Source organism: Rhincodon typus, chromosome 2 (assembly GCF_021869965.1).
Source record: "Rhincodon typus isolate 14 chromosome 2, sRhiTyp1.1, whole genome shotgun sequence".
NCBI classification, from domain to species: domain Eukaryota; kingdom Metazoa; phylum Chordata; class Chondrichthyes; order Orectolobiformes; family Rhincodontidae; genus Rhincodon; species Rhincodon typus.
Genome location: NC_063333.1, coordinates 127165758 through 127192085, shown reverse-complemented (window position 1 = coordinate 127192085; position 26328 = coordinate 127165758). Strand labels below are relative to the sequence as shown.

At 41.9% G+C, this 26328-nt stretch overlaps 1 protein-coding gene across 2 annotated transcripts in view; it reads right to left on the bottom strand.

Moving 5' to 3' along the window:
- Positions 1-26328, bottom strand: part of ctnnd2a (catenin (cadherin-associated protein), delta 2a) — a 459985-nt gene that overhangs the window by 175899 nt on the left and 257758 nt on the right. For both annotated transcript variants that reach the window (XM_048615969.1, XM_048615976.1), the window contains one exon: positions 313-445. In XM_048615969.1, coding sequence (XP_048471926.1) covers positions 313-445 — 133 coding nt within the window. The remainder of the gene's footprint in view (positions 1-312; positions 446-26328) is intronic.

Genomic DNA, 26328 nt, shown 5'->3' with positions numbered 1-26328 from the left:
ATGGATGAGGAGACTGGGTGACTAACATCTGAAGGTACAATTAAGAAATACCACCTTGCGTTGATTCCGAAATAAATAATAATTATTTTTGATGCTGATTAGATACTGACTGTAACTATCATTGGCATGTGGGCAGGCTTCATGAGTGGGTTTCAATGCTTCCATTTGTGATGAAAAGCCTTTAAGCTAATCATCTAATGGGTAAATAATTGCTGAGCACAGCTGATTGCTGCAGGGCGAACATTGCTATTTCTAAGTAGCAGATTATTAATTTAAACTGTACAGCAATGTGCACTTCCACTGTGTACTCACCTCTGCTTTGATCTTATTGTCTCCAAAGCACAGGTGTTGCAGGTATGCTGCAGCATTGGACTGCACTGAAGGGAATTGATGCTGCAACATCTGGATGACCTCTGGTAGTTCAGGATCCCGCCAACCAAACTCCCTGTGGAAATACATCAAAGTATGGAACGGTTCATTTGTTCAGCAAAAACAACACACAATTTTGACTTAACAATAGACAGGCGTTCTGAATAGGTGAGCTCTCCTCTGTCTCTTGTTTGATTTTCGGACACAGCCAATGACATTCCCAAACGTGGGCAATATTCGCCTCACCATGTGCCGATCAGACCACATGTGATATTGCTTTGATAGTGCCATTTTGTGTCATATCAATGGGGCATTTCTCACCATTCTAAACCTATTCATGAAATGGCTTTTGAATATGATGGGGCTGTCACTTTTTATGATTCTGCCACTCAGAAAACATTAAGTGGATTGGAATACAATGTGGGGAGGGACAACAACATTGTAGACAAATACGCATGGGTTGAGGATATGTGTAAACAATGATGAATTAATGGGCAACACAAGAACATGAGCAGATCGTTCAGCCCCTCGAGCATTCTGAAACATTCACTGAGATTGTAATAAATTATATCCGAATTCCATCTCGCTGCCTTGGCCCCACATCCCTTATTAGCCCGCATCGGCAAAAAAAACAATCAATCTTGGATTTCGAATGATTAACTGAGTTGTCAGCCACTGTTTATTTTTCGCAAGAGACAGTTTCTAACTTCTTTCCTGAATGTCTTGGCTTGAAGGATATGACCCCCTTTCCTAGACTGTCACAGTTTTTGCCCACTTAACCTATCAAATCCTTTCAAAACCTGAAATATTGCAAGCAATTCATTGTTTCCCCTTGGATATTCAAAGGGAGAGGAGTCCAATTTATATAATGTCTCCACAAAATCTAATCCTGAGAAACCTCATCATATTCTGGTGAGTGGCGCTCAGAAATGCACACAGTCCTCCAAATCTTGTTGAATTGTGAAAAGGTAGTGGGTAACCTCAAGCAGAATTACTTTCCTTTTACGTTCTGCGTCTTTTGTTGTAAAGACCACCATTTCTTTTTGCCTTTTTGGTTAATGTTGTACCTAATTACTATATTTTAGTGATCTGTGCTCATGGATCCCTAAATTTTCTTAAACCTCGACTGTAACCAGTTTTTGACTATTTGAAATACTCTTAGAATTATCCTTGTTGATCCAAAATGGATAACTCCATACTTAACCTGCACTGGAATCTATTTGCATGCATGCATATTTCCCTGTTTCTGATGTCAGATTTTTTTTTATTCAACCTGTTTAGGCAGGTTGGATTTAAACTTAGATACTCTGGGCCAGAGGCAGGGACACAATCACTGTGCTGCAAGAGCCCTTCCTACGTCAGTTACTTAAAAAACAATTACATTTGTGTGTCATGAATTGCCCTTAACAAATCTCTATTGACGTTCTCTAATGAGTTCAAATTCCTCGAAGTGCTCAGGCACTGAGTCCCTAATTACACATTCCAATAACTTCCCCAAAGCATTTCTAAGAAGATTTGTAGCTCAGGTTGTGGATGAGGGTGTTGACTTGTTCGCCGAGCCAGTGTGTTTAATTTCAGTCTCTGTTTGGCTTGTGCTATTGTGGATGTGTTGTCCCAATAGAATTCGTGTCCTTCTTTGTCCATGTGTTCATCTCAGTACACTGGTCTCAATACACATGCCAGGGAATTCCTGGAGGTCTGGCATTCCAACCAGAACTCCATCATCAAACACACTGAACTGGACCTGATATACAAACCACTGAAAAACAGAACCGGAAATGATTCCAACCACCCCAGCAAACCGAGGCATATAAATGACAAGCGGGACAGAACACCGACGCTTCACCGGAGGCGCACTGACGATGTTACCTAGCAGGGAGACAAAACATCTGCAATCAAACACACCGGCTCAGTGAGCATGTCTACCACCTTCCCAAAACTGATGTTAGTATGGTAAAAGGTCTATAATTTTCTGTTTTATCTCTCTCTCCCACCTTCTCAAAATAACAACATTCCTTAGACTTGTATTATACTTACTTTTCTTTTAATGTGAATATAAAATGGAGGGACCCATAATGTAGGCATGAAAACCAAACTGAGAATATACAGTAACGTAAATCAGAAGGTGACACACCAGAGTCCGGTTGAACTTCCAAAGTCTAAAGAAAACCAAGGAGGTAGGAAAACTGATGAAGCAAGGATTTGTATGTCATGGAGGTATTTGAGAAGATGGATTTGTGAAACTCACACACTGAACTTTGATTTCAAGAAATGGAGAAGTCACTGGATGATTTTGAGGAAGTTCAGAGGGAGCAAAATAAAAGTTCAGAGCAACAAAACCTCCTACTGGGGGTAAAAAAGGAGAGAAAATGAAGGTTAAAGTTGACACAGTAAAGGTGGAAGCTGGTGCTTAGACAACAAACTTATTTTTTCTTGTATTTTGTACAGATTGCCAAAGAGGTGATAAACTAACCTCCTTCAATATAGCAGCAACATTCTCATCTTGAATGTCCTTAGCCTTGACAATAAGTTAGATGCTTTGCTCAGACTGATGGGATATAAGTGCATTGTAAGTGAAAGAAAGCTTACTGGAGGCAGTTTCAGCAACGGAGGTGATCTGGAAGTTGTACTTGATACCATAAGCCAAAGAGATGTAGGTCAAACAAGGACAAATGGAATGTTTGCAGCTGTTAGTTTGACTTGGAAAAGAAACTCTGCCTTTGAAAAACTGAAGGAAACAAGGTGTTTAATGCCAGATTGAAGTGAGCGCAAACTGCATTGATTTAGACATTGGATTGAAAGGGCCCTGAAAGTTGTGTGTAGTGGGAGAATGTAACATTAAGGAAGTTGATTACTGTCATGTGAAATCATCAGTATTGGTCGATGGGTGAAGGAGGCCACTGTTGTGAGAAAGCAACAGGGTAGCAGAGAGTACAAAGCCCTGTGAAACATTCAAGTTAGAGGATCAACCATCAGCAACCGTACAGACAGATCACAAATGAAATACATGATCTGTGTTTTGTAATCACCAATTTTAGCAACTAAATGAATTGTATATTTCCCAATATTGGCATTTCACAGAATATCGGCAGCATTTGTGTAAAGCAGGGTAAAAGCAGAATATTTTTGAAAACAGTTGCCACGTTTTTGTTCTTTATCAAAAAGTGGGTTAAATATCTGTTTTTCAAATTTCAAACCAGTCAAATGGTGAAATTTAGTTTTAGAATATGGTCTTCCTGGGAGTCCAGTTTCATATACAGACAAGAAAAAAATTCAAAATTTGCCTTCATTAATGACTCCTTCATGTTTATCAAAAAACTGTTAAACTGCTTACACTGGTAGATGAATATTTAAGAAGCTGTGGAGTGTGACTGTTTATGTAGAAAACAAAAAAAATGTGCATTTACACAGAGCCTTTCATGGCTTCAGAATATGTGTAAGTTCTTGACAACAAACTAAGCGCTTTAAGAAGTATGGTCACTGTTTGTAATGTAGGAGACACAGGTAGCATTTTTGCATACTGCAAGAGCCCACAGACATCAATGGGATTATCACCATCTAACCTTAAATTAATGATATTGGTTGAGGGATAAATATTGACCAGGTTACTAGGGAGAAATCCTCTTTCCTGGGGTCTTTTCCTTTCATTTGAAATGGCAGGTGAGACCTTGCTTCAACATTTCATTGAAATGACAGAACTTCCAACACTCTAGGACTTCTTCCAGTAATGTAATTGTCAGCCTGGAGAGAATTAAACTGCCAATCTTGACTGAAAAGTGAAAGTTCTTCTGTTTTAGACTGGAAATAAAAAGACTAATCAATGACAGGGAAAGGCCAGATATTTGCAGCCAAGCCTTTCTGGTGCCTGTGTTGGAGAAAGACTGAACTGGTGGTCCCCAGGTTTCATTAGACTTGCATGATAACTACATCAAAAATGGCAACGTGTAACAAAAATATGTCCACCATGACTACAGTTGAGGATGTGGTGAGATCGATTACAGCAATAAATAATGCAAAGTGACAATTTACTGTGGGGATGCATCCACAAGAAGAAGCAATTTAGTCATAGAAGGAAAAGTACATGCAAAAAACATTGCAAAAAGGTAGACAAGCAAGGTGGAAGGTTGCCAACTCTGGTTTGCTAGAGATTTCAAAGATAACCTCCTGCCACCAACTCCTCCTACAGGTCAAAGAGACCTTTCCCCCTTTTCTTCAATAACTTGAACAATTTTCTTTGAGTTATAAAATAAAATGAAAATTACACGCATTTTTCAAGTCCCTGTTAATTGTGCCAGTGGCTAGAAGATTAATATTTAACTCTAGGACAATCATGAAGAGTTGGCAACCACAGAGCAAGACAACAGCCAGTGATATATATGGGAAATTAAGCAGAGTTAGCCATTCACATATTACACAATGCAATGGTCAATCACTTCCATGGGTCAAATCACGATGCTGTCATCAACCCAACACTCATACTTAATGGCAAAATCTGTACACACATAGAGAGCTCAGAAGAAAACACACATTTCAACTAACACAGTTTACTACATTTGAAAACAGCATTGTAGTCTTGCTCACAGAGACAACTCTTGGTGGTTTTGAAACTTGGATCATATGACAATCATATCTACCATACTAATTTTCATACAGGATTTGCATATATGTTGCACGTAAGTGCATCCAATTTAATGCACAATGCTCTATGCCATGATAATGATGTCCAATTGATGTGTATGTGTTTATTCAGAATATCTCACATGTGCAAGTAGACTTGCTGAGTCAAAGAGCAAAAATCACCACATCTTTGACCAGGTGAATTGGACAACAGCACAGATGAGTGCATCTGGGCAGATCAGAATGATTTTGGTGTGGGGTTGACAGTAAGCAGCAATTCTTGGGCAGTGTTCCAGGGTAACATGCTTCCCGGGTTGTGTGGGAATTCAATCTAAGTAGGTCAATGTTAGGAAAAATAAACGTTCAAACGTGTAATCCATATTGACCATCACTTGACAGTTCTGAGGCCCATGATGCTTTTCTTTAACAATGTTTCACACCAAGAGCACTGTCTTTTAGAATACACATCTAAAGGTCAAAGCTGACAAACCATTCCTCTTTCTTGTGGGAGGTAGCCATTTCTCATATCCTGAACAACCAGATGTCCAGGAAAGGTTATGATGAATAAAAACTGATGCTCCAGTTTTTTGAACTTTGGATCAACAGGCATCATTGCATCCATGTACTATTGAAAAGCATATTTCTGGATAAGGTCACCTGGCAGTTTCAGAATTTTGCAGATACAGAGAGAACATTGCCTGCCATAGAGTCACACAAGGCCACACAGTTAGCACAGGCTTTATTGACTACATAGAATCCCTACAGTGTGAAAGCAGGCCATTCAACCCATCAAATCCACACCGTCCCTCCGAAAAGCATCCCACCTGCATTCCTACCCTATCCCTGCAACCCTGCACCTTCCCATGGCTAATCCACCTAGCCACACATCCGTGAACACTATGGGCAACTTAGCATGACCAATCCACTTACCCTGCACATCTTTGGACTATGGGAGGAAACCAGAGCACCCACGCAGACACAGGGAGAATGTGCAAATTCCACACAGACAGTCACCTGAGGCTGGAATCGAACATGGGTCCCTGGCGCTGTGAGGCAGCAGGGCTAACCACTGAGCCAACATGCCACCCTTGCTCTCCAAATGGTACTGACTTTATTACTGACTTTACCTAATACTTAAGGGTTCGCTCTAGTGTTTCTGAGGCCACAGATGTAACTCCAGGACATTTAGTACAGGGTGTAAAACTAGGAGTAAAAATGTCTGAAAAGCAGTAACATTAAGGGAGCCAATATTTGAGGGCTTCGGCAGATGTTTCTGAGACCACAGAAGTAATTTCAGGACATTATGTTTCTTCTCGAATGACAGGGTCAAGAATGTCACTGAATGTCTGCAGAATATTCTCACAACTGGCAATTCAGAATTCCAGACCAATATTCTGGGAACAGTACTTTGAAGCCCACTGCGATGATAATTAATTTGTTAATAGGCTGGCATAGTGGTGGCCATGTAACCATTATCGATTGTTTGAAAAGTCCTTCTGGTTCAATAATGCCCTTTATAACATCATAGAGCACAGAAAAAGGCCCTTCAGTCCATCCAGCCTGTGCTAGTCAAAAGCAACCACCTAACAATTTCAATCCCACTTCCCAGCACTTGGTCCATACCCTTGTATAACTTGGCATTGTAAATGTGCATCTAAATACTCCTTAAATGTTATTAGGGTCTCTGGCTTTACCATGCTTAGCGGCAGTGGGTTCCAGATTCCCACCACACTCTGGGTGAAAAAGAAATTCCTCACATCCCCTCTAAACCTCCTGCCCCTTACCTTAAATCTACGTTCTTTGGTCATTGATCCCTCCACCAAGGGGAACTGTTTCTTCTTGTCTACCCTGTCTATGGCCCTCATAATTACATACGTCTCAATAATGGCCCCTCTCAACTCCTCTGCTCCAAGGAAAACAACCCCAGTCTATCCAACGAAAACTCTCCAGCCCAGCCAACACCCTGGTAAATCTCCTTTGCATCCTCTTGAGTGCAATCGCATCCCTTTAGAGCACTAAACCAACTATTCTTACCGAGTCAGGCTTACATGTAACTCTAGGTTTACAACTCTGAACTGCCGTCTGGGAAATAAGGGTTGGGCAATACATTTTGGCTTAACCAGTGATGCTCATTTCCAATTACCGAGCAAAAAGAATTCAGAAGTAAGTGCATTAAGATATCCAGATTCTTCCCAGTACAACATATGATTACGTACAGAAAACAGAGGAGTGTGAAATTGAATACATTACTGCAGAAGTGTTGCAGGAGAGAGGCTGTAAATTCCTGGGGTACTAGGGCTGAACTTGGAGAAGCTGGAATTGGTACAAGCTGGACTGGTCGCATATTAACCATTATCTTGGCATGGAGGTTTGTTTGAGCTTTAGAGGATGGTAAACTAAACGCAGGATGGGAACTTGAGGGTTGATTCAGAAGGACAGCAGCAAAACCAGCAGCAGAAGTCAGAAATTTGGTTAGCGAGTAATCAAAGATTAGAAATGGGCAACAAAAGAGTTGTTCAATGGTTAATAGGATATAATTCGTGCAAGGAGCCTATCAGGCAACTGTGTTGAGCACACAGATGAACCTTTGGAAATACCCGTATCATAGCTATTACTGAAAAGTGACTTCAAGGACCTGGAATGACAGCTCAACGTTCCAGATTATTCCATTCAAGACTTTCAAGTATAATACAGGAAAAGATGAAAGGCTGGTTGCAAAATTGGTTAAAGAAACACAACTGTGAGGAAGGTGATTACATGGAATTAGATTGGATATACAACACAGAAATAGGCTCTTTGGTACGACCAATGTATGCCAGCATTTATGCTCCACTTGAGTCCTGCTCCCATATTTACTTATCAAAATTTCCCAATATACGCTTCCAACCCCTTCTTCCTCAAATGCTTGTCTAGCTTCCCATTAAATCAATCTACATTATTCACTTTAATCATTCCTAGTGGTAGCAAGTCCCACATTCTCAACATTCTTTACAAATTGTTTTCTTCCAAATTCCTGATTTCTTGTGGACTATCTTATATTGTTGAATCTAATTATGCTGTTCCAAATGGGTGAAAACATTCTCTCTGCATTTATACTCACAAAATCTTTCATAATTTTATTTCTGTGTTTGGTCCCTGTCAGCTTTTTTGTTTCAATAGAAAAGAGACCCAGCCTGTACATTCTTTTCCAATAACGTATACCCACGCATTTCTGGTATCATCCTTGTAAATCTTCTCTCCACCCCTTCCATCCCTTTATCTTCTTTGTATAGTGCTCGAAGTGTAGCCTAACAAAGATTCCACACAGATTTAGAGTAACATCTGTATTTTTCAATTGTATTCCTCTACAATAAAGACAAGCGCTTGGTTTGCCTTTTTATTACCATGCTAACCTGTACCGCAATGTTTAGTGATCGATGCATTTGTACACTGAGATCTGTTCCTCTACCCCAGCCAGTCTTACAACTTACAAGTAATGTGTGATCTTCCTCTTCTTCCTACCAAGCATATCACCTCAGGTTAATCAGTATTTATTTGACAATTAATAGCTACTGAAGGGCATCATTCTGCCTCTATCACTATAATAGCAGGAAGAGGTGACAAGGGAAGCAAGATGGGCATCCCAGCAGCTTTCACTATTTTGGCTGCTATCAGGAAGGAAAGGGAGATAACTTTGTTGAGGAAGGGAAGAGTACCACATGCCCATCAGTACACCTCCTCAGTGAGAACACAGTTTCCTCTTTAAGCCTATACTTGCCCCACTCCTCCTATAAGTGCCTCCTCACTGGCGTTTGCCAGACCCGTTCAAATTCCTTGGACCCACCAAAATCCAGTATCAACAAAATGTCTTCTCATGGACTGCCTGTTAGTCCCAGCAACGTGGCCGCTACCTGATTCTTGTGCTGCTGGGACTGTAGACTTACCTGTCAATCAGACTGATCAGCAGCTCTCTAAGGTGGAACTTCTTCCCACATGGGGACAAAAGTCCCACTTTAAATCAATTAAGATTGCCCCCAGTGTGATATCATTGTGGGGCAGCTGGTTCTCAGAGTGCACGTTTCCATTGGTGGTGCAGGAGTATGTGTTAACTGCAATATCCGGTCCAATGACTCAGCACTGTCCAATATCTCTGGCTCCTACCTGGAGATGACAGCCTCCAGCTCTCCTGTTTTATTATCAGTGCTGTGTGCATTGCTGTACAGCCATTTTAACTGACTTTAAAATTATTTCACCTTACTTTATGTTTAACCATCTTGTAAAACTCCTTTTCTATCACGCTTTTCTCTTCCCATCAACATCCTCCCCTCTTTTATTTCCAGTTCTCTCCTTCCCAGTTTTGTCAGCGTTTTAGTTGCTTACATTTCCTATTGATATTTCCCCATCTTTCTGGTTTTAAGCTTTTGCCAGCCCCCCAATTTACTCTTTCCACCAGAACACATGTCCCATCCTCTTTCAGGTGGAGTCTATCCCATTGGTCAGCTCTTTCCATTCCCAAAACTGCTTGCAGGGTCCAGTGACGAGGAAGCTTATGTATTAATTCCTCTGATTTGTCCCATACTAATCTGACCATGGTCAGGCAATAATTCTGAGAATATGACCCTCAAAGTTCTCCTTATTAATTTAGAGTCCAACTCCTGTTGAAAAGTTCAGTGGAAAAGGTGCAGAGGATGCAGGAATCTTTAGGAGAATGCTCTTAGCTAGTACATTGCATGCTCAACAAGAGGAAAATTCTGGATTTAGTGTGAAGTCATATTACAGCAGGGAGTGTCCTGACAGTGTGACCTGAATAGAATGGGACCTTCTACTCAGAGGTGTAATGGCTGGACATGGACAAACATATGCTAGCAAGCATTAAGGTAAATGCAGTTGAGGGCCAATTGTAAATGAGGACAAGCAGGAAAGTCGTTGTCCCTGTCTCACCTTACGGCAGGCATAGCTGCATAATTAAACAGCACCCAGACAGACACCCACTCACTACAAGCTGGCAGTATTATTCTGCTTTTCTGAAAAGAAACTTGGAACCTGAACTTCTACCATCCTCTCCTGACCTACCTCTCTGGAGCTGCATGGTAACACTCTCCCTCAGCCACCTTTAAACTCTCACCCACATCTCCATCTGGAACCACTGAGCTTGCCTGCTACCCTGTCACTATCAAGCTGCCACCCTTCATGCTGAACCTGTCACCCTCCCGCATCACCATCACCTTCAAACTGCTAACCATTATCCACAACCCTCTCCCTATTACTCTTAATGCACCCGTAATTCTCCCAGTCTCAACACTGACATACCCTTGGTTGTTATCATTTAGTAGGGACTGGCAGAGATGCATGGGACTGAATGGAATGAGGAAACGGCTGATGTTTATGTGTTAATTAAGGTGTATTTTGGTGACAACTTGACTGGGTGTCTATATGGGGAACAGGTGTTGATGGAAATTTGTGATTTGTAAGTTGCAATAAAACTCTCACTAGAAAAGTACATGCCTGGACTCTGTCTAATTGACCACTAATTCTTCTGTTTATTATTGATTGCCTATCTATCATTCTTAATCTGCCTTTGATAGATACTAAACTTTCCCTTGATTGTCCAGCACCCTCCCATGACCCTTTTCAGAGTTTCTACAACTCAATGCCTCTCCCTCAGATAGCGATGCTCCCACCTTACTGGACAGTCACCACCTTCTCTACAATGGACAACAATAGCCTGATTTTCCTGCACAGATGCCAGTCAAGATTCAATGCAACAGCTCAAATTTTCCCAACAAAGTTCCCTATATGTGAAAGGCAACTCTGCCTCGTTCCAAATCCACCAGGAAGTCTACCCCACCTGCTACTTGGAACCAGTTGTGAAGCTGAAGGCTCGTGTTTCTCATTTGTTCCTGGCAGAAGAACTATTTACTCTGGGGACCATGTGTTTAAATGAGTATTCACAATGCGCTCACGCAACAAAGACAGAGTCTTACTACTTGCTGTTGAGACCATAATTTGCCTTTACTCTACTGCTAGCTTACTTCCCAACATATATCCTGCCACTGAGAAGCTGATATTTTGTCTCCTTTATACATTCAAGTGTTCCTGTCTGCCAGTCTGCCTCATTTCCCATTACTGGGAGTTTCACTAGACCTCACTTCCAATGAATAAATCTGGGCAGAAGGAAGGGCATGAGTGGAAGAACATTTTAGTGGTCTTCATCATAATTCAGTTCTAAAGAACAGTCACTGGACCTGAAATGTTAAATTCTGGTTTCTCTCCACAGATGCTGCCAGACTTGTTGCGTTTCCCCAGCAATTTCTGTTTTTGTTTCTGATTTCCAGCATCCACAGTTCTTTTTTTTCTCACATGGGGAAAGGTCATTTTTACTAAGTTGAGGTGTGACTTGGCCGATGTAGACTTGAAACAACTACTTATTGGATCGGAGCATGGCAAACATTCAAAAAAGAGGTAAAGAGTGTTTAGAACAAATCTGTTTCCACAAAAGAAAGTACATGACTCTGAAATTTAGAGACCCTCTTCCTGATTTCAAAAAATAAACATTAGTACAAAATAGAAAAAGAAAGAAAAATGAAACCGTATGTCAGATACCAACTGTACAATACTGCACTAACCTAATAGGATAGAGAATGTGCAAGGTTGAAATTATAAGGGAATTTAAGAAAACTAAGAGAGGGAATGAAAAGATACTGGCAAAGAAAACTGAGGAAAATTCAAAGACTCTCTTTAACACTTCAAGACCTAGATTAAAAGAATCAATCAGAGATCAAAAAGTGAATTTGCATGTGGTGACACAATATGGGGCATGGCTCTTGGAAAATATTTTGCATCTGCATTCATTAAAGAGTGAGACGACATGGGCTTTGTAATTAAGAAGGAGGAATCTCAATTATTGTATGAAATTTAAGGCCCTCTCCCAAGGTGAGTTTGGAAACTGGGATGGGGGGGCAGTTAATCAGGCAGAAGGGTGCTGGGTGGAGTCACTGCTGTCTTACTGCCTCTGCCCTGATTTATTCTGGGCTCGTGAATAACCTCCTGCCCTACCAACTGAGATTCAATGCATAATTAATAACTACCTAAGGACCTTAATCTACTACCACTAGTATTCAACCAACGGCAGGCAGATTGATAGCCTTGTGTTTTCTTACAGGCACCAGTTGGGAAGAGCTGGGGCAAGAGGTCCCACACTCATAGCCACTCTGTTCATGAGTGAAGGGCCTGGAATCATGAAATGGGGGTCACGAACAGTCACTCTCTGTACTTGCTGGCTCCCATGCTCTCACTGCTACAACCCCTTCCCCTACCTCTTCTCCCCCTCCCTTCCTGGTCCTGGATCTGCTCTCACTCAGCTAGGTCCCTTGGGAATCCTTGTCTCTCCCTGGGTGCATTTCCAGCAGCAGCCACTGCTCACTTGGTGGCGCTGTTTGCAACACATAGCTGCAAGCCTTTGATCAGCTGGCACCTCTCGAGGGGAGGATTTCCGTCCCTGGTGTCCTTAATTTTGAGAATGCCTACAACTAGCCATTTAGGTGGCACTTAGTCTGGTACTTAATTCCAGAGGGTCTTCCCAAAAAATTAAGTGATGCAGGATTCTCATCAACTGTACAAACTTTGAGTGAAATCTTTGTCACCTGCATGGGCAGCATGGTGGCTCAATGGTTAGCACTGCTACCTCACAGAGCCAGGGACCTGGGTTCAATTCCACTCTCAGGTGACTGTCTGCATGGAGTTTGCATGTTGTCCCTGTGTCTGCGTGGGGTTTCCTCTGGGTGCTCTGGTTTTCTCCCACAGTCCAAAGGTGTGCAGATTAGGTAGATTGGCCATGCTAAATTATCCATTGTGTCCACAATGTGCAGGTTAGGTGGATTAGCCATGGGAAATGTAGGATTACAGGGATAGGGTAGGGGGGTGGGTCTGGATGGGATGCTCTTCAGAGGGTCACTGTGAACTTGATGGGCAGAATGGCCTGTCTCCACATTGCAGGGATTCTATGATGAAATCTCACTCGCTGCATGGGATTAACATGGTGAGAGAATGAACTATTATTGAGGAAATTGATCCCAACTTGTTAAATGCCTTGTCCATCATTTTCCATTCCTCTCTGACCTCGGGTTTTGTGCCAGAAGACTGGAGGACCGCTAACTTTGTACCATCGTTAGTGATAGGAGAAAGCAAAGGTTGATTGGCCAGTCACCCTATCCTCTGTGATAGGTAAATTATAGGAAAGTTTCTGAAATTTAGACTGTTGCTTGGAGAAGCATGCAAAAATCAAGGGCAGTCAGAACAGATTAGTGAAAGAAATGTCGTATCTGACAAACTGGATTACATTTATCATGGAAGCAACAATGAAGGTTCTGGAGAGAAGTGTGTTTGATAAGGTCTACATGGATTCTAACATTGCTACTGACAATATCTCATTTTGCAGACTGATCAGAAAATTAAGAACTCATTGAATCCAAAGGGAAATAGCAGAATTAAAAAATTGATTCAATAGCAGGACAGAAAAAGGTTATGAACAGCAAGTACTTTTTGTGACTAAAAGGTCCCTATTTATTGCAGTTCTAAAGATTCAGTACTGTGTCCCTTGTTATTGTAACACATCATAACTATTTAAACTCAGATGTGGGAAGCATGATTAAGACATTTGCAGATAATCCAAATCTTGCCGGATGATTGATGATGAGGAAGAAATCTGTAGACTTCTTGAAAATATCAATGGACTGGCCAGGTAATGGGAAAGTGGTAAATGGAATTCAATTGAGAGAAGTGAGAAATATTGCAGGGAACAAGAAGAAAACTATGGTAATTCATAATAAATGGCAGGTTTTTTAAAACTGGACCTCTGAATGTGTGTCCACACATCCATGAAGGAGGCAGGACAGGTACATGAGGAGATTAAGAAAATATGTGATAATCTTTGGTTGGCTGAGGCTTAAAGTATATGAGCAATGAGGGTTTGTACTAAAACTGTACAAAACAATAGCTGGACCCTAGTTTTGTATGCAGTACTGGTGCAGTACGTGAGGCAGAATTCTATCACATGAAGAAGGGTACTCAAGAACTTTATAAGGACATTGTCAGAATGGAGAGTTATAGCTATGAGGAAAGATGGAATAGCCTGGGGTTTTTTTCTTTGGAATAGAGGGTGCTGAGGGGAGATCAAATTGAATTGTGTAAAATTATGAGAAACCGAGATAGATTGCACAGGAAAGATCAAAGTTGTATTTGTAGAATAATATTTAGGCGAGATAGTTTTAAAGGAATTAGCAGAAGGATTTGAGGAGAAATGAGGAGTAATTATTTCTTGTGTACTGGCAGTCTAGAACTAACTCCCTGCAGTACGGTTCAGGCAGAAACCCTCAACACATTTTAAAAACCATCTGAAGGATCACAATATATGTGGCTCCAGACCAAGAGATGCAAAAGGGATTAGACTACATGACTTTTTTTGGACCAACATGGATACGACAGGCTGAATTGCCTCTTTCTCTTAAATGTTTGTTTCTCCTCCTTCAAAGGGCTGTGGGAATTCCTGGTTGGGTCAGAAGGAAAACATTACGGATACACACTGGGAAGAGTGCGCAACTTTCGAGGGGAATCAATCACAATTTAATAGCCCTTCTTATTTAAATTGTCGTGCCTGTTATAAGTTGCTCCTTTTTAAAAAGTTCATCACTTTCTACCAGGGTTCTAACAACCTTTAGCTGCTTACACTTTGTACATTGCTAAGGCCATGTTATATGTTCTATGCATTCAGTTATTCACAACACATCACAGAGATTTCTAATAAGCAGCTGAACAGTTCAAGGTGAACAGCCAGAAAAGACCCTTGCTATGCAAGTGGTATCAATAGAAGAAAACCTATTTGTTTCGTGATGACCAGTGTGTTGGGAAAAGGTTGTATTTTCTTTTGTGCCATGTTCCTTTAGGATCAAAGGGGCTTGGGAGCATTCTGAAGGCAAGTTAATTAGTTTCCTGATTATGAAATCATGAGATCCTAAGAAATGCCCACGCCACCTGAGGTTGTCGTGGGGATGAACAGCAAAGATGCAAAGGATAAATAAAACTCTAACTGCAGTGAGGTTGGGTCAGCTAGTATTTTCTGTTTGGCAGCTCAGAAAACATTGAAATTTCATGTAAACAGGGACAAAGCAAGGTTCACTCTAAGTGGAACCATTTTCTGTTTTGCCGTCTGTAATCGGATTCTACCCTTGAAATAGACCTCCAAATAATAGAGAAGAGACTGCCTCCCTGGGTGTTAGCTAGTCGGAAAAAGCAGAGAGCTGAAGACAGAAAGTGCAATTGGATTGGACAAGCCTCTGTTGCTTTTCAGAGTTTCCAGTTCACAGGCTCCAGCCTCTTCATCGTGAATGCGCAATCCCTTTACATGTCCATTTCCCATCAGGATAGTCTTACGGCTCTCCCCTCCTACCTGTCCCCATCCACCATCATCCTCCTCTGCCTGGCTGAGTGAGTCCTCACTTGGAACAACCTCTCCTTTAACTGTTCTCATTTTCTTCTCGTCAAAGGTGTGGCCATGGGTACCCACATGGGCTCCAGTTCTGCCCGTCTTTCTTAGTCGGGTATGTGGAATATTCCAGTCCTACTTGGGCCCCACCCACAATACTTTCTCTGGTACACTGATGAAATCATTGATGCTCTTTCCCTGTCTCATCCGAAATTGGAAAGTTTATCAAGTTAGTTTCCAGTTTCCACCCTGCTTAAACCTTCACCAGGTCCATCTCTGGCACCTCCTTTCCCTTCTTCAATATCTCTGTTTTCATTTTTGGGGATAGGCTGGCCACCAATATCAACTACAAACCCCCTGGCTCCCACAGTTACCTTAACTATACATCCTCACACCCTGCTTCCTGTGAAGACTCTATTCCATTTTCCCAGTTCCTCCATTGCCACTGTATTTGTTCTCCTGATACTAATTTTGAGAAGGGGCCTCTGAAATGTCCACCTTCTTCCTCAACCAAGGATTCCCCAGCTCCGTTGTCGACAGAGCCCTCAGCCGTGTCTGACCCATCTCCCACATTTTGGCCCGAGCCTCTTCTCTTCCCTTCCACAACAGCAATAGAGCCCTCTCATCCTCACGTACCACCCCACCAGCATCCACATCCAAACGATCATTAGATGGCTTTTCCGCCATCTCCAGCAGGATGCCACCACTAGAAACATACTCCCCTCCCCTCCCTTATCAGCCTTCCGTAGGCACTGTTCCCTCTGGGACATCCTGATCCACTCCTCCTTCATTCCCAACATGTCCCCACACCCTCACGGTACCTTCCCTGCAATCACAGAAGGCGTACCACCTATCAATTTACTTCCTCCCTTCTTAGTATCCAAGGCCCCAAACACAGCTTCCAATTGAAGCAGCACTTTACCTGTTCTACACTCAATCTAATCTACTGCATTCGCTGCTCACAATGCTGCTCTTCTACACTGGGGAGACAAACTGCAGACTGGGTGATCGCTTTGCAGAACACCTACATTCTGTCCACAAAAAATAAACCCTGAGCTTCCTGTTGCCTGCCATTTCAATACACCACCATGTTTCCTCGCTAATTTCTCTGTCTCAGGCTTGCTGCAATACTTCAGAAAGTTCAACAAGTTTAGGTGAAAACAACTAATGCTGAGATCACAGTGGGTCAGACAGCATCCATGGAGAGAGAGCAAGCTAACGTTTCGAGTCTAGATGATGCTACTCTGATGAAGAGTCATCTAGACTCGAAATGTTAGCTTGATCTCTCTCCATGGATGCTGTCTGACCTGCTGTGATCTCCAGCATTTGTTGTTTTCAGTACAGATTCCAACAACTGCAGTAATTTGCTCCTCAATAATTTTAGGGCCTGGGCACCTTCTTGCACATCCTTACCCCAACCCCTACACACCAGACCATATCATCACATGGCTTGCTACCACAAACAACTCATTGTCAGCCACTGATGGTCCCCTTTAGCAACTAATGATTTTCCAAGACTGACCTTTATCTTGATCTTTGTCTGCCCAACTGTTGTTCTCTCGCACTGGAGTCCATCTCCACCTATCGTTCACTCCTCCCCACTCTCCCACCCTATCTTCAGCATTAATAGTTCTGGAGAAGGGTCACTCGACCCGAAATGTAAACTCTTGCTTTCTCTCCACAGATGCTGCCAGACCGACTGAGGTTTTCTAGCAACTTCTGGTTTTGTTTCCTCTTTGTCATTGTTTCAATGTTGCCAGAGCCCAACAGACCATTTAAGTGGGTTGTTGAAAGGAATCTTTGATGATTTTGTGTTGTCAGGATTGTCATGATTTAATTGACAGAAAATGGAATATGTCTGCTGTTGAATGTCTCTCATAGGTGAAAATAATTCAGAGTAAGCCATTCCCACTTCTACAGATAAGCAACAAATGCTGGAGTTGTAAAGACTAAAACTGCACGGAGACCCACATCTGTCCAAGAAATAGTGCAAGTTTGTGTGCCTACATGAGGTGTATCTTTGTCGTATCAATGCTTTCAATTGAAATTTAGCTTTGTATTTGAAATATTCTTTCCCTTCTAATGTTTGCACAATGCTTATTTTAGTTATTTTGCTCTAATAGAAGTTTTAAAAAGTGAAATCTTGTCCAGTGGTTTTCTTTTCATTGGTGTTCTTAAAAGGTTATCGCTTTCTAATGGTTTCTCACAACCTTTAGTTGCCTAAAGCATCGTATGTTGCTTAGGCCATGTTACATGTTCTGTGTATTCAGTTATTCACAGCACATTACACCATTAGCACCATATCACACCATGAACACGAGATTGGACCATTCGCACCATGTTATACTAATTCGACTACATTACATCCAGCCAACATTTATGTTGATGTACAAAGGGACACGGCTGTCCTTGTACACTACTCAATGAAAGAAAACATGCATGCAGGTCCAACAAACAGTAGGAAGGCAAATGATACATTGGTCTTTGTTGCAAGAGGTTTTGAGTACAGGGACAATGAAGTCTTAGTACAGATATACAGGGCCTTGCTGAGAACACACTTGGAGTATTGTATGAAGTTCTGATCTCCTTACCAAAAAATAATATACTTGCCATACAGGGAGTGTAGTGAAGTACTCACGAGACTGAGTCCTGGGACAGCAAGTTTGCCCAATGAGGAGAGTATGTGTTGACTAGGCCTGTATTCATTGGAGTTTAGAAAATGAGGAGGGATCTAATTGGAACATATAGAATTTTGGCAGGACTGGGCAAACCCAATGCAGGGTTGATGTTTCCTGCGGCCAGGAGCTCCAGAACGAGGGCTTACAGTCTCAGCATATGAGAATAGACCATTTCGGACTGAGGCGAGGAGAAATTTCCTCAATTGGACAGCTGAACCTGTGAAAATCTCTACCACAGGAAAATCTCTACCATGGGAAGCCAAGCCACTGAATATATTTGAAGAAAGAAATAGATTTATAGAGGCTAAGGCGTTAAGCAGTATGAGGACAGAAGAGGATTATGGTATTGAGATAAGGATCAGCTATTATCATTGTGGATGTGGAGTGGGCTTGATTAGCCAAATGGCCCTACTTCTGCTTCTATTTTCTTTGCTTCTACTTCACCATTTGCACCATAGTACACCATTCACACCACATTACCAATATCACATTACATGACCTTTTATTGACATCATTTATTTTTTCATCATGTATGTTAAAGAGGGTGGAATAAGTGTAATGTTTAGAGTGAAAGAGAAAGCGGGTAATGGATAAGCATGTGAATTATTAGAATTATAATTTTGCATTGATTTAAAAATCAATAAGTTGTAAGCAAGGCTCTTGCTTGAAGAGAATTTGGACAGTTTCCACATGGTGCCACAGGGTAAATCACTAATCAGGAATTGTATGCATTAATAGCTTTTTGGGTGAAAATATTAAGACAGACCAGAGGGTTCATTCAGCTATTTGGGAGAATAGAACATAACACAAACATGCAGGCATTGCTCTCCTGACGCCACTGCTTAAAAACAGATTTGCCAGGCTCATCTGAGGTAAGCCCTGACACTGCCTGATGCAGTATCTGGTTTAATAGCATGCAGCGCAGCTGTCATTGAACTCAAAGATGAAAATCTTCCACATCCGAACACTCAGAGATCTAAGGCTGCACATAAACATAAATGATACTGTGTAATATTTGTCTATGTTAAATTACGCTGCTCAATTACAAACAGAATTGCCCAATTATGAGCCTGTTCTACTAAACAATTTATAAGTTACAAAATGCTTGAAAGCCTCAAACAGGTCATTTAGTCCAACAGGTCCATGTCAGTGCTTATGCTCTACAAGAGCTTCCTCTCTCTATCTGACCCCATGAATATATCCTTACATTCCTTTCCCCTGCATGTGCTTATCCAGCTTCCTCTTAAATGCATCTATACTATTCAACTCAACTATCTTATATAACTGCACCAAGTTCCACTTTCATAGATAGAATCCCTACAGTGTGGAAACAGGCCCTTTGGCTCAACAAGCCCACACTGACTGTCACAGCATCCCACCCAGACCCATCCCCCTATAACTCCCTTAATCTACACACCTATGAACACTACAGGCAATTGACCATGGCCAATCCACCTAACCTGCACATCTTTGGACTGTGGGAGGAAAACGGAGCACCTGGAGGAAACCCACGCAGACACGGGGAGAATGTGCAAACTCCACACAGACAGTTGACTGAGGGTGGAATCAAACCCAGATCCCTGGCGCTGTGAGGCAGCAGTGCTAACCACTGAGCCACCATGCCGCCCTTCTAAACACTTTCTGCATAAAGAAGTCAGTCATAAATTCCCTTTGGATTTATTAGTGGCAATCCTTTATTTATGGCTCCTAGATTTGATCTCGCCGGTTGGTGAAACATCTTCTCCATGCCTGTCATATTGAACTCTTTCACAATGTTGAAAACCTTAATGAGGTCACCATTCAGTATTCTCTTTCTGCAGCATACAGCTGCATTCTAATCATTTTTCCCCTCTACTAGTTGCTTGTATCTGTCCTGGTGCAACCTGTTTTATCTTTTAATATTTGCCAGTATTGACAAAAGCCAGCCTTTGCCTCTGATTTTTACACCTTAGTAGAGGGGAAACCTTTCAGTTATAAAAACTTCAAAGGACTTTACAAGCAATGATTCCTTCTGAGGTACAGTCCCTTTTGGAATGCAAGCTTGCATACAGCACACTCCAAAAAAGATAAATGTCATATATAACTAGACAATCATCAAAAGCATTTGTCTGCTCATTACAACATTTTCATAATAAATGCCATCAAAGTTAGAGCCACTTAATTGCCAGCATATAGAGAGTAATTTTAAATGCACATAAAGATTTGTTTTTAATATGCTTTCAGTGTAGAAACCTGTCCCCCCGTTAAGTCCAAAAACAATCTCGAGTAAATCCTACAGTTCAGTGGCAATCTTTTTGCCTCGGACTCACAATGCTGTGTGTTCAAACTCCACTCAAAAGCCTTTTCACAAAATCTAGGCTCTCTCTCTCAGTGCAGTACTGTTGGTGTTGTTTCTCTTCAGATGAAATGTTCAACCAAGGCCCTGACTGTCCTTTTGGGTGCTTCGGGAGTTCTTCCAGCATCTTGGCCAACATTTATAGCTTAAATGCCACCCACAAATAGAGTATGTGGAACCTTGTGCTGTTGTTGGAACCTTGCTTTGTGAAACTGGCTGCCATGTTCCCTACATTTGTGGACTTCATTGATGAAATTCTTTTTTGGCTGTAAATTGCTTTGAGATGTCTGGACTTGTGAAAAGTTCAATATAAATGCAAAATCTTGCCTTTTCTTTTTAGTATGTTGATTAAAACATGGTCAAAACTGCTCAGAAATAATCCTTCTTGTTCTATGTTAACACTAAAAGTTTGAGAGTGATATGGCACAGAGGGAGGCCTTTCTGACTGTTTCACATGCTTTTACAAACCTTTTCAGGAAGTACACTGGTGTGAAAGCAAAAAATGAATCAATCTCATGAATCAACTTGGCATTATTGTTGCCTCTGTATCTGCTGTGGGTTGAAGTTCTAGTTCAGGGTAATCTAGGCTGATTCTTAGAGTTATGCAGCATGGAAACAGATCCTTCAGTCCAACTTGTCCGTGCTGACCAGCTATCCTAAATTAATCGAGTCCCTTTTGCCAGCATTTGGCCCATATCCCTCTGAACCCTTCCTATGCATGGTACCCTTTCAGGTGCTTTTTAAATAATTTAAATTAACTTATGCATCTCACTGATACTTGTGAGATGTTGTTAGCGCAGAGAAATTCTGTGCTCAGAAACGTAGGAAAATGAATCAGCCTTTCAAGGCTTGAACTTGTTCCGTCACTCACGAGTTTGGCTCAGGTTGAAACTGTTCCAGCCTCCACCACTTCGTGTGGCAGCTCATTCTGTACACACACCACCCTCTGTGGGAAAAAAAGATGCCCCTTAGGTCCCTTTTATATCTTTTCCCTCTCACCTTAAACCTATACCCTCTAGTTTTGGACTCTCCCACTCTGGGGAAAACTATTCACCCTATCCATGCCACTGATGATTTTATAAACTCCTATAAAGTCAGCCCTCTGGTCCGATGTTTCAGGGTAAATAGCCCCAGCCTATTCAGCCTCTCCCTGTAGCTCAAACCCTCCAGCCCCGTGCTCAGTGCTGTGGTACGCAGGGAATGCCACATTGTTGCAGGTGCTACCTGCCATAAAAATGCTTAATCTGTGGTCTCATCTTCCTGTTCCTCCTGGTCTCTTAACGATCCAGTGCATTACTCAGAAAGACAATACTGTTTGGCGTGGTATCCTGGTAAAATCCCTCTTTCAATTCATACCACCCGCAGCACTAATCAACCACTTATGCATCTCACTGATACCTGTGAGATGTTGTTAGCACAGAGAAATTCTGTGCTCAGGAATGCAGGAAAAGGAATAAGCCTTTTAACACTTGAACTTGTTCTGTCACTCACTTAGAGTATGACTAATCAACTCTATTTCCTTCGGTTGGTTCCATAACAGTTCTTAAATTTTCACTCCCACCCACCTTCCTGCAAAAATGCTATCCCCTATTCCCAATTCCTTCGCCTCCGCCGCATCTGCTCCCAGGATGAGGCATTCCACTCCCGTACATCTCAGTTGTCCTCGTTTTTCAAGGACCGTAACTTCCCCCCCTCAGTGGTCGAGAACGCCCTCAACCGTGTCTCCCACATCTCCCGCAACTCATCCCTCACACCCCGTCCACGCAATAAGAACCAAAAAAGAATCCCCCTCGTCCTCACGTACCACCCCACCAACCTCCGGATCCAACGCATCATCCTCCGACACTTCCGCCATCTGCAATCCGACCCCACCACCAAAGACATCTTTCCCTCCCCACCCCTATCTGCTTTCCGGAGGGACCACTCTCTCCGTGACTCCCTTGTCCACTCCACACTCCCCTCCAGCTCCACCACACCCAGCACTTTTCCCTGCAACCGAAGGAAGTTCTATACCTGCCCCCATACCTCCTCCCTCACCCCCATCCCAGGCCCCAAGAAGACTTTCCACATTGGCAGATGTGCAGGTGAACATCTGCTTGATGTGGAAAGTCTTCTTGGGGCCTGCCCCCATACCTCCTCCCTCACCCCCATCCCAGGCCCCAAGAAGACTTTCCACATCAAGCAGATGTTCACCTGCACATCTGCCAATGTGGTATTCTGCATCCGCTGTACCCGGTGTGGCTTCCTCTACATCGGGGAAACCAAGCGGAGACTCGGGGACCGCTTTGCAGAACACCTACGCTCAGTTCGCAATAAACAACAGCACCTCCCAGTCGCGAACCATTTCAACTCCCCCTCCCATTCCTCAGACGACATGTCCATCCTGGGCCTCCTGCAGTGCCACAACGATGCCACCCGAAGGTTGCAGGAACAACAACTCATATTCCGCTTGGGAACCCTGCAGCCCAATGGTATCAATGTGGATTTCACAAGCTTCAAAATCTCCCCTCCCCCTACCGAATCCCAAAACCAGTCCAGCTCGTCCCTGCCTCCCTAACCTGTTCTTCCTCCCACCTATCCCCTCCTCCCACCTCAAGCCGCACCTCCATCTCCTACCGACTAACCTCATCCCGCCCCCTTGACCTGTCCGTCCTCCCTGGACTGACCTATCCCCTCCCTAACTCCCCACCTACACTCACCTTTACTGGCCCCATCCCCGCCTCTCCGACCTGTTTGTTTCCTCTCCACCTATCCTCTCCTCTATCCATCTTCTATCCGCCTCCCACTCTCTCCCTATTTATTTCAGAACCCCCTTCCCCTCCCCCTTTTCTGATGAAGGGTCAAGGCCCGAAACGTCAGCCTCTCTGCTCCTATGATGCTGCTTGACCTGCTGTGTTCATCCAGCCCTGCACCTTGTTGTCTCACCTCAACCTCCAGTTCTTTGGGGGAGTGAATTCCAGATTTCCACTACTTTATAATGAGGAAGTGCTTCTTGGCATCATATCTGTATAATCTAGCTTTAATTTTGGTTTCATGGACTTCCCTACTAGAGAAAATACTTTCTCTGCTCTATCAAACCTTTTAATCACCTTACACACATGTCCTATACTCAAAGGAGTCCACATACCATGCCCTATAGCAGACTCAATACATCCTGAGGCTTTTTCATGTACTCCGCTGGTGTGATATGATGCCATAAAAATACAAAAATTTATATATTATGGAATAAAAGCACTGCAGTAGCATTTGTCATCATCAATTCTTATTGCCATATTTATGACACTTACTCTTGTAAAACATGTCATGCTATGACTATATCTTTTCTCTATCAGTTCTATTACAGGCAAGAAAGTGTAATTCCAAATTAACAAGTTTACATTGACAGTTTGTGTATATCTTCACATCATGGTCCAATTACATTGCTTCACCTGAAGACTACATTTGATTTTGGCTGTCTGTGTGCAGTGTCAGAGGAGAGCTACTCATTTTTTATTATCACTTGAAGCAGACACTAAAATGTCAGTGAGTGCTAACACTGCCAGGGTTATGATGTCCTCAATCCTAAGGGGCCAGTCTGGACCTTCACATACTAAATTTCTTACTACCTCATTCTGACTCTTTCTCTATTAATGAACAGAAGAAAACATATTAAAAACTGAAAGAACTGCAGTTCTGGAAATCAGAAGCAGAAACTGAAATTGCTGGAAAAGCTCAACAGTTCTGGCAGTATCTGTGAAAAGAAAGCAGAGTTAACATTTCGGGTCTAGTGATCCTTCTTTAGAATAGTGTCTCGACCTGAAACGTTAACTCTGCTTTCCCTCCACAGATGCTGCCAGATCTGCTCAGAAGCAAATATATCTTCGGGTGCTTTAGTCACCAAGAGGAATATGAGCACAGACTACGAGGGCACACTGAATGAGCAACTTCTTTGCACTCGGAAAAAAATATCAGAAATGGATGTTCAACATTCAGTTGAGATTACTGAATGCATTAAAAGAATGGTTCATGCTCTCTCAAAGGCTTGTTTCAATTATTTCTGTCTCAAGTCATTGCTTAACTTCAAAGAGTCCTCAATCTTAGACAGAATGAACATGTCCCTAAATGTATATGGAAGGCAATGGTAGGAAACTTGTGTCCTTTTGCACCCCATTCTTTGCAATCTAGGGCAAGGTCACCCACTACTTCTTTGCTGATAGATGGGGTGAGGGCATGTGGGGTTTTTCAGATCCAATATTCAACTGAAACTTCATTTTCCTTTTCAGCTCAGTGCAACATCCCATGGCATTATTCCACAAGGAGCAGGCGTTTCCACCCAGTTTCCTGACCAATATTTATCCTTCAAATGACATCACTAAAATAGATTCTCTTCTCATCCATATTTGCTGTTTCTGGAGTCTTGCTCTGCACAAACTGACAGCTGTGTTTCTCTACATTACAACAAGGACTACACTTCAGCATAAACTGTTTTATCAACTGTACAGCGCTTCAGTATATCCTGAGGTGATGCAAGGAACAATGTAAATACTTGACTTTATAACTAAATATGTTTTTTTTTAAATGCAGAAGTTTATGTTTGAGGTGATACTGAATAGAAGAATAACAAATCCATCTTGGCAATTTTTAGGTCACTTCCTTTCAGGCAAACATATTGAAATATCCAAGTGCTTCACTATGGCAGTTCAAAGCTACCCTAAATTGAATATATTCACATTCACACCTAGTATCTAAAAAAGCCTTGACTAAGAAGCACATGATGGAAACAAATCCACAGCAGACTTTATTAAACAATTATTTGACATCACATAAATTCTTGGCAAAGATAATTGGCCACAGCCTATTAAGTATTTGACATTTATCTACAGTAACTCATTGTAGTTGTCCAAATAATCTTTGCAAATACATAATGATGGACTTGAGTGATTAGACTAATCTTGTACCACATGCTTTAGTCGCACTGTGTGGTTATATTTTGTGGTCTAAATTGGTGAACTTACAATGTCCTTTAGTTTGAGTGAAGACAGCATCTGCAAGCATGTCTCCTGACTACTTTACCATGAAAAATAAAGAATTTTAAATAATTTCTTCTCATAAGCAACAATGAAGAAAGAAGTTATGTGTAATATATTATTTCCACTTCTAGGTGGGAGTGTATTGGACTGACATTTTCCTTCCTTTCTGAGTTGGCAACAAGGGCAGAACTGAGACAAATACAAAACAGAAAGGATATAATTGGAACAGTTTCCAAAATTATGACTTGAGGGCTTCAGTGTTACAGTTTATGTCATCGAAAACACAGGCAGATTTTGACAGGCCGCCTATCTACACACTTATAAAGACAAATAAATCTCACTTTGCAGAAAGGCAGTCTATTTAAAAAGGTGTCTTGCTGTATGGAACTGCACCCGCCTGGTTCCATTCTTAAATGTCTATTAGTATCCAGATACCTAAAAGCATATAACACAACAGCTGGACTAGGTTATTTGAACTCTTGAGCCTGCTCTGACATTCAACAATAACATGGCTGATTTTCCTTCACTTAACTCCACCTTGCCCTACTATTCTCAAATCCCTAATTCTCTTAATACCCAAAATCTTACAAGCTAATTTGAATATATTCAATGACTAGAAATCCACAGTTTCCTAGAATAGAGAATTCCTAATTCCCAATCCTTTCAAGAACATGTTTCCTTATCTCAGTGATAAATGGCCAATCACTAATTCTGAGTTAGTGACTTCAAGTTCTAGAATAATTTTCTTCTCCATTCTTGGATGTGGTTTTTGTTTACAGGAGTAGCATTTATTGTTCAATCCTAATTGCCAAGATGCCAGTTAGGAGTCAACCACATTGCTGTGGGTCACATGTAGGCCAG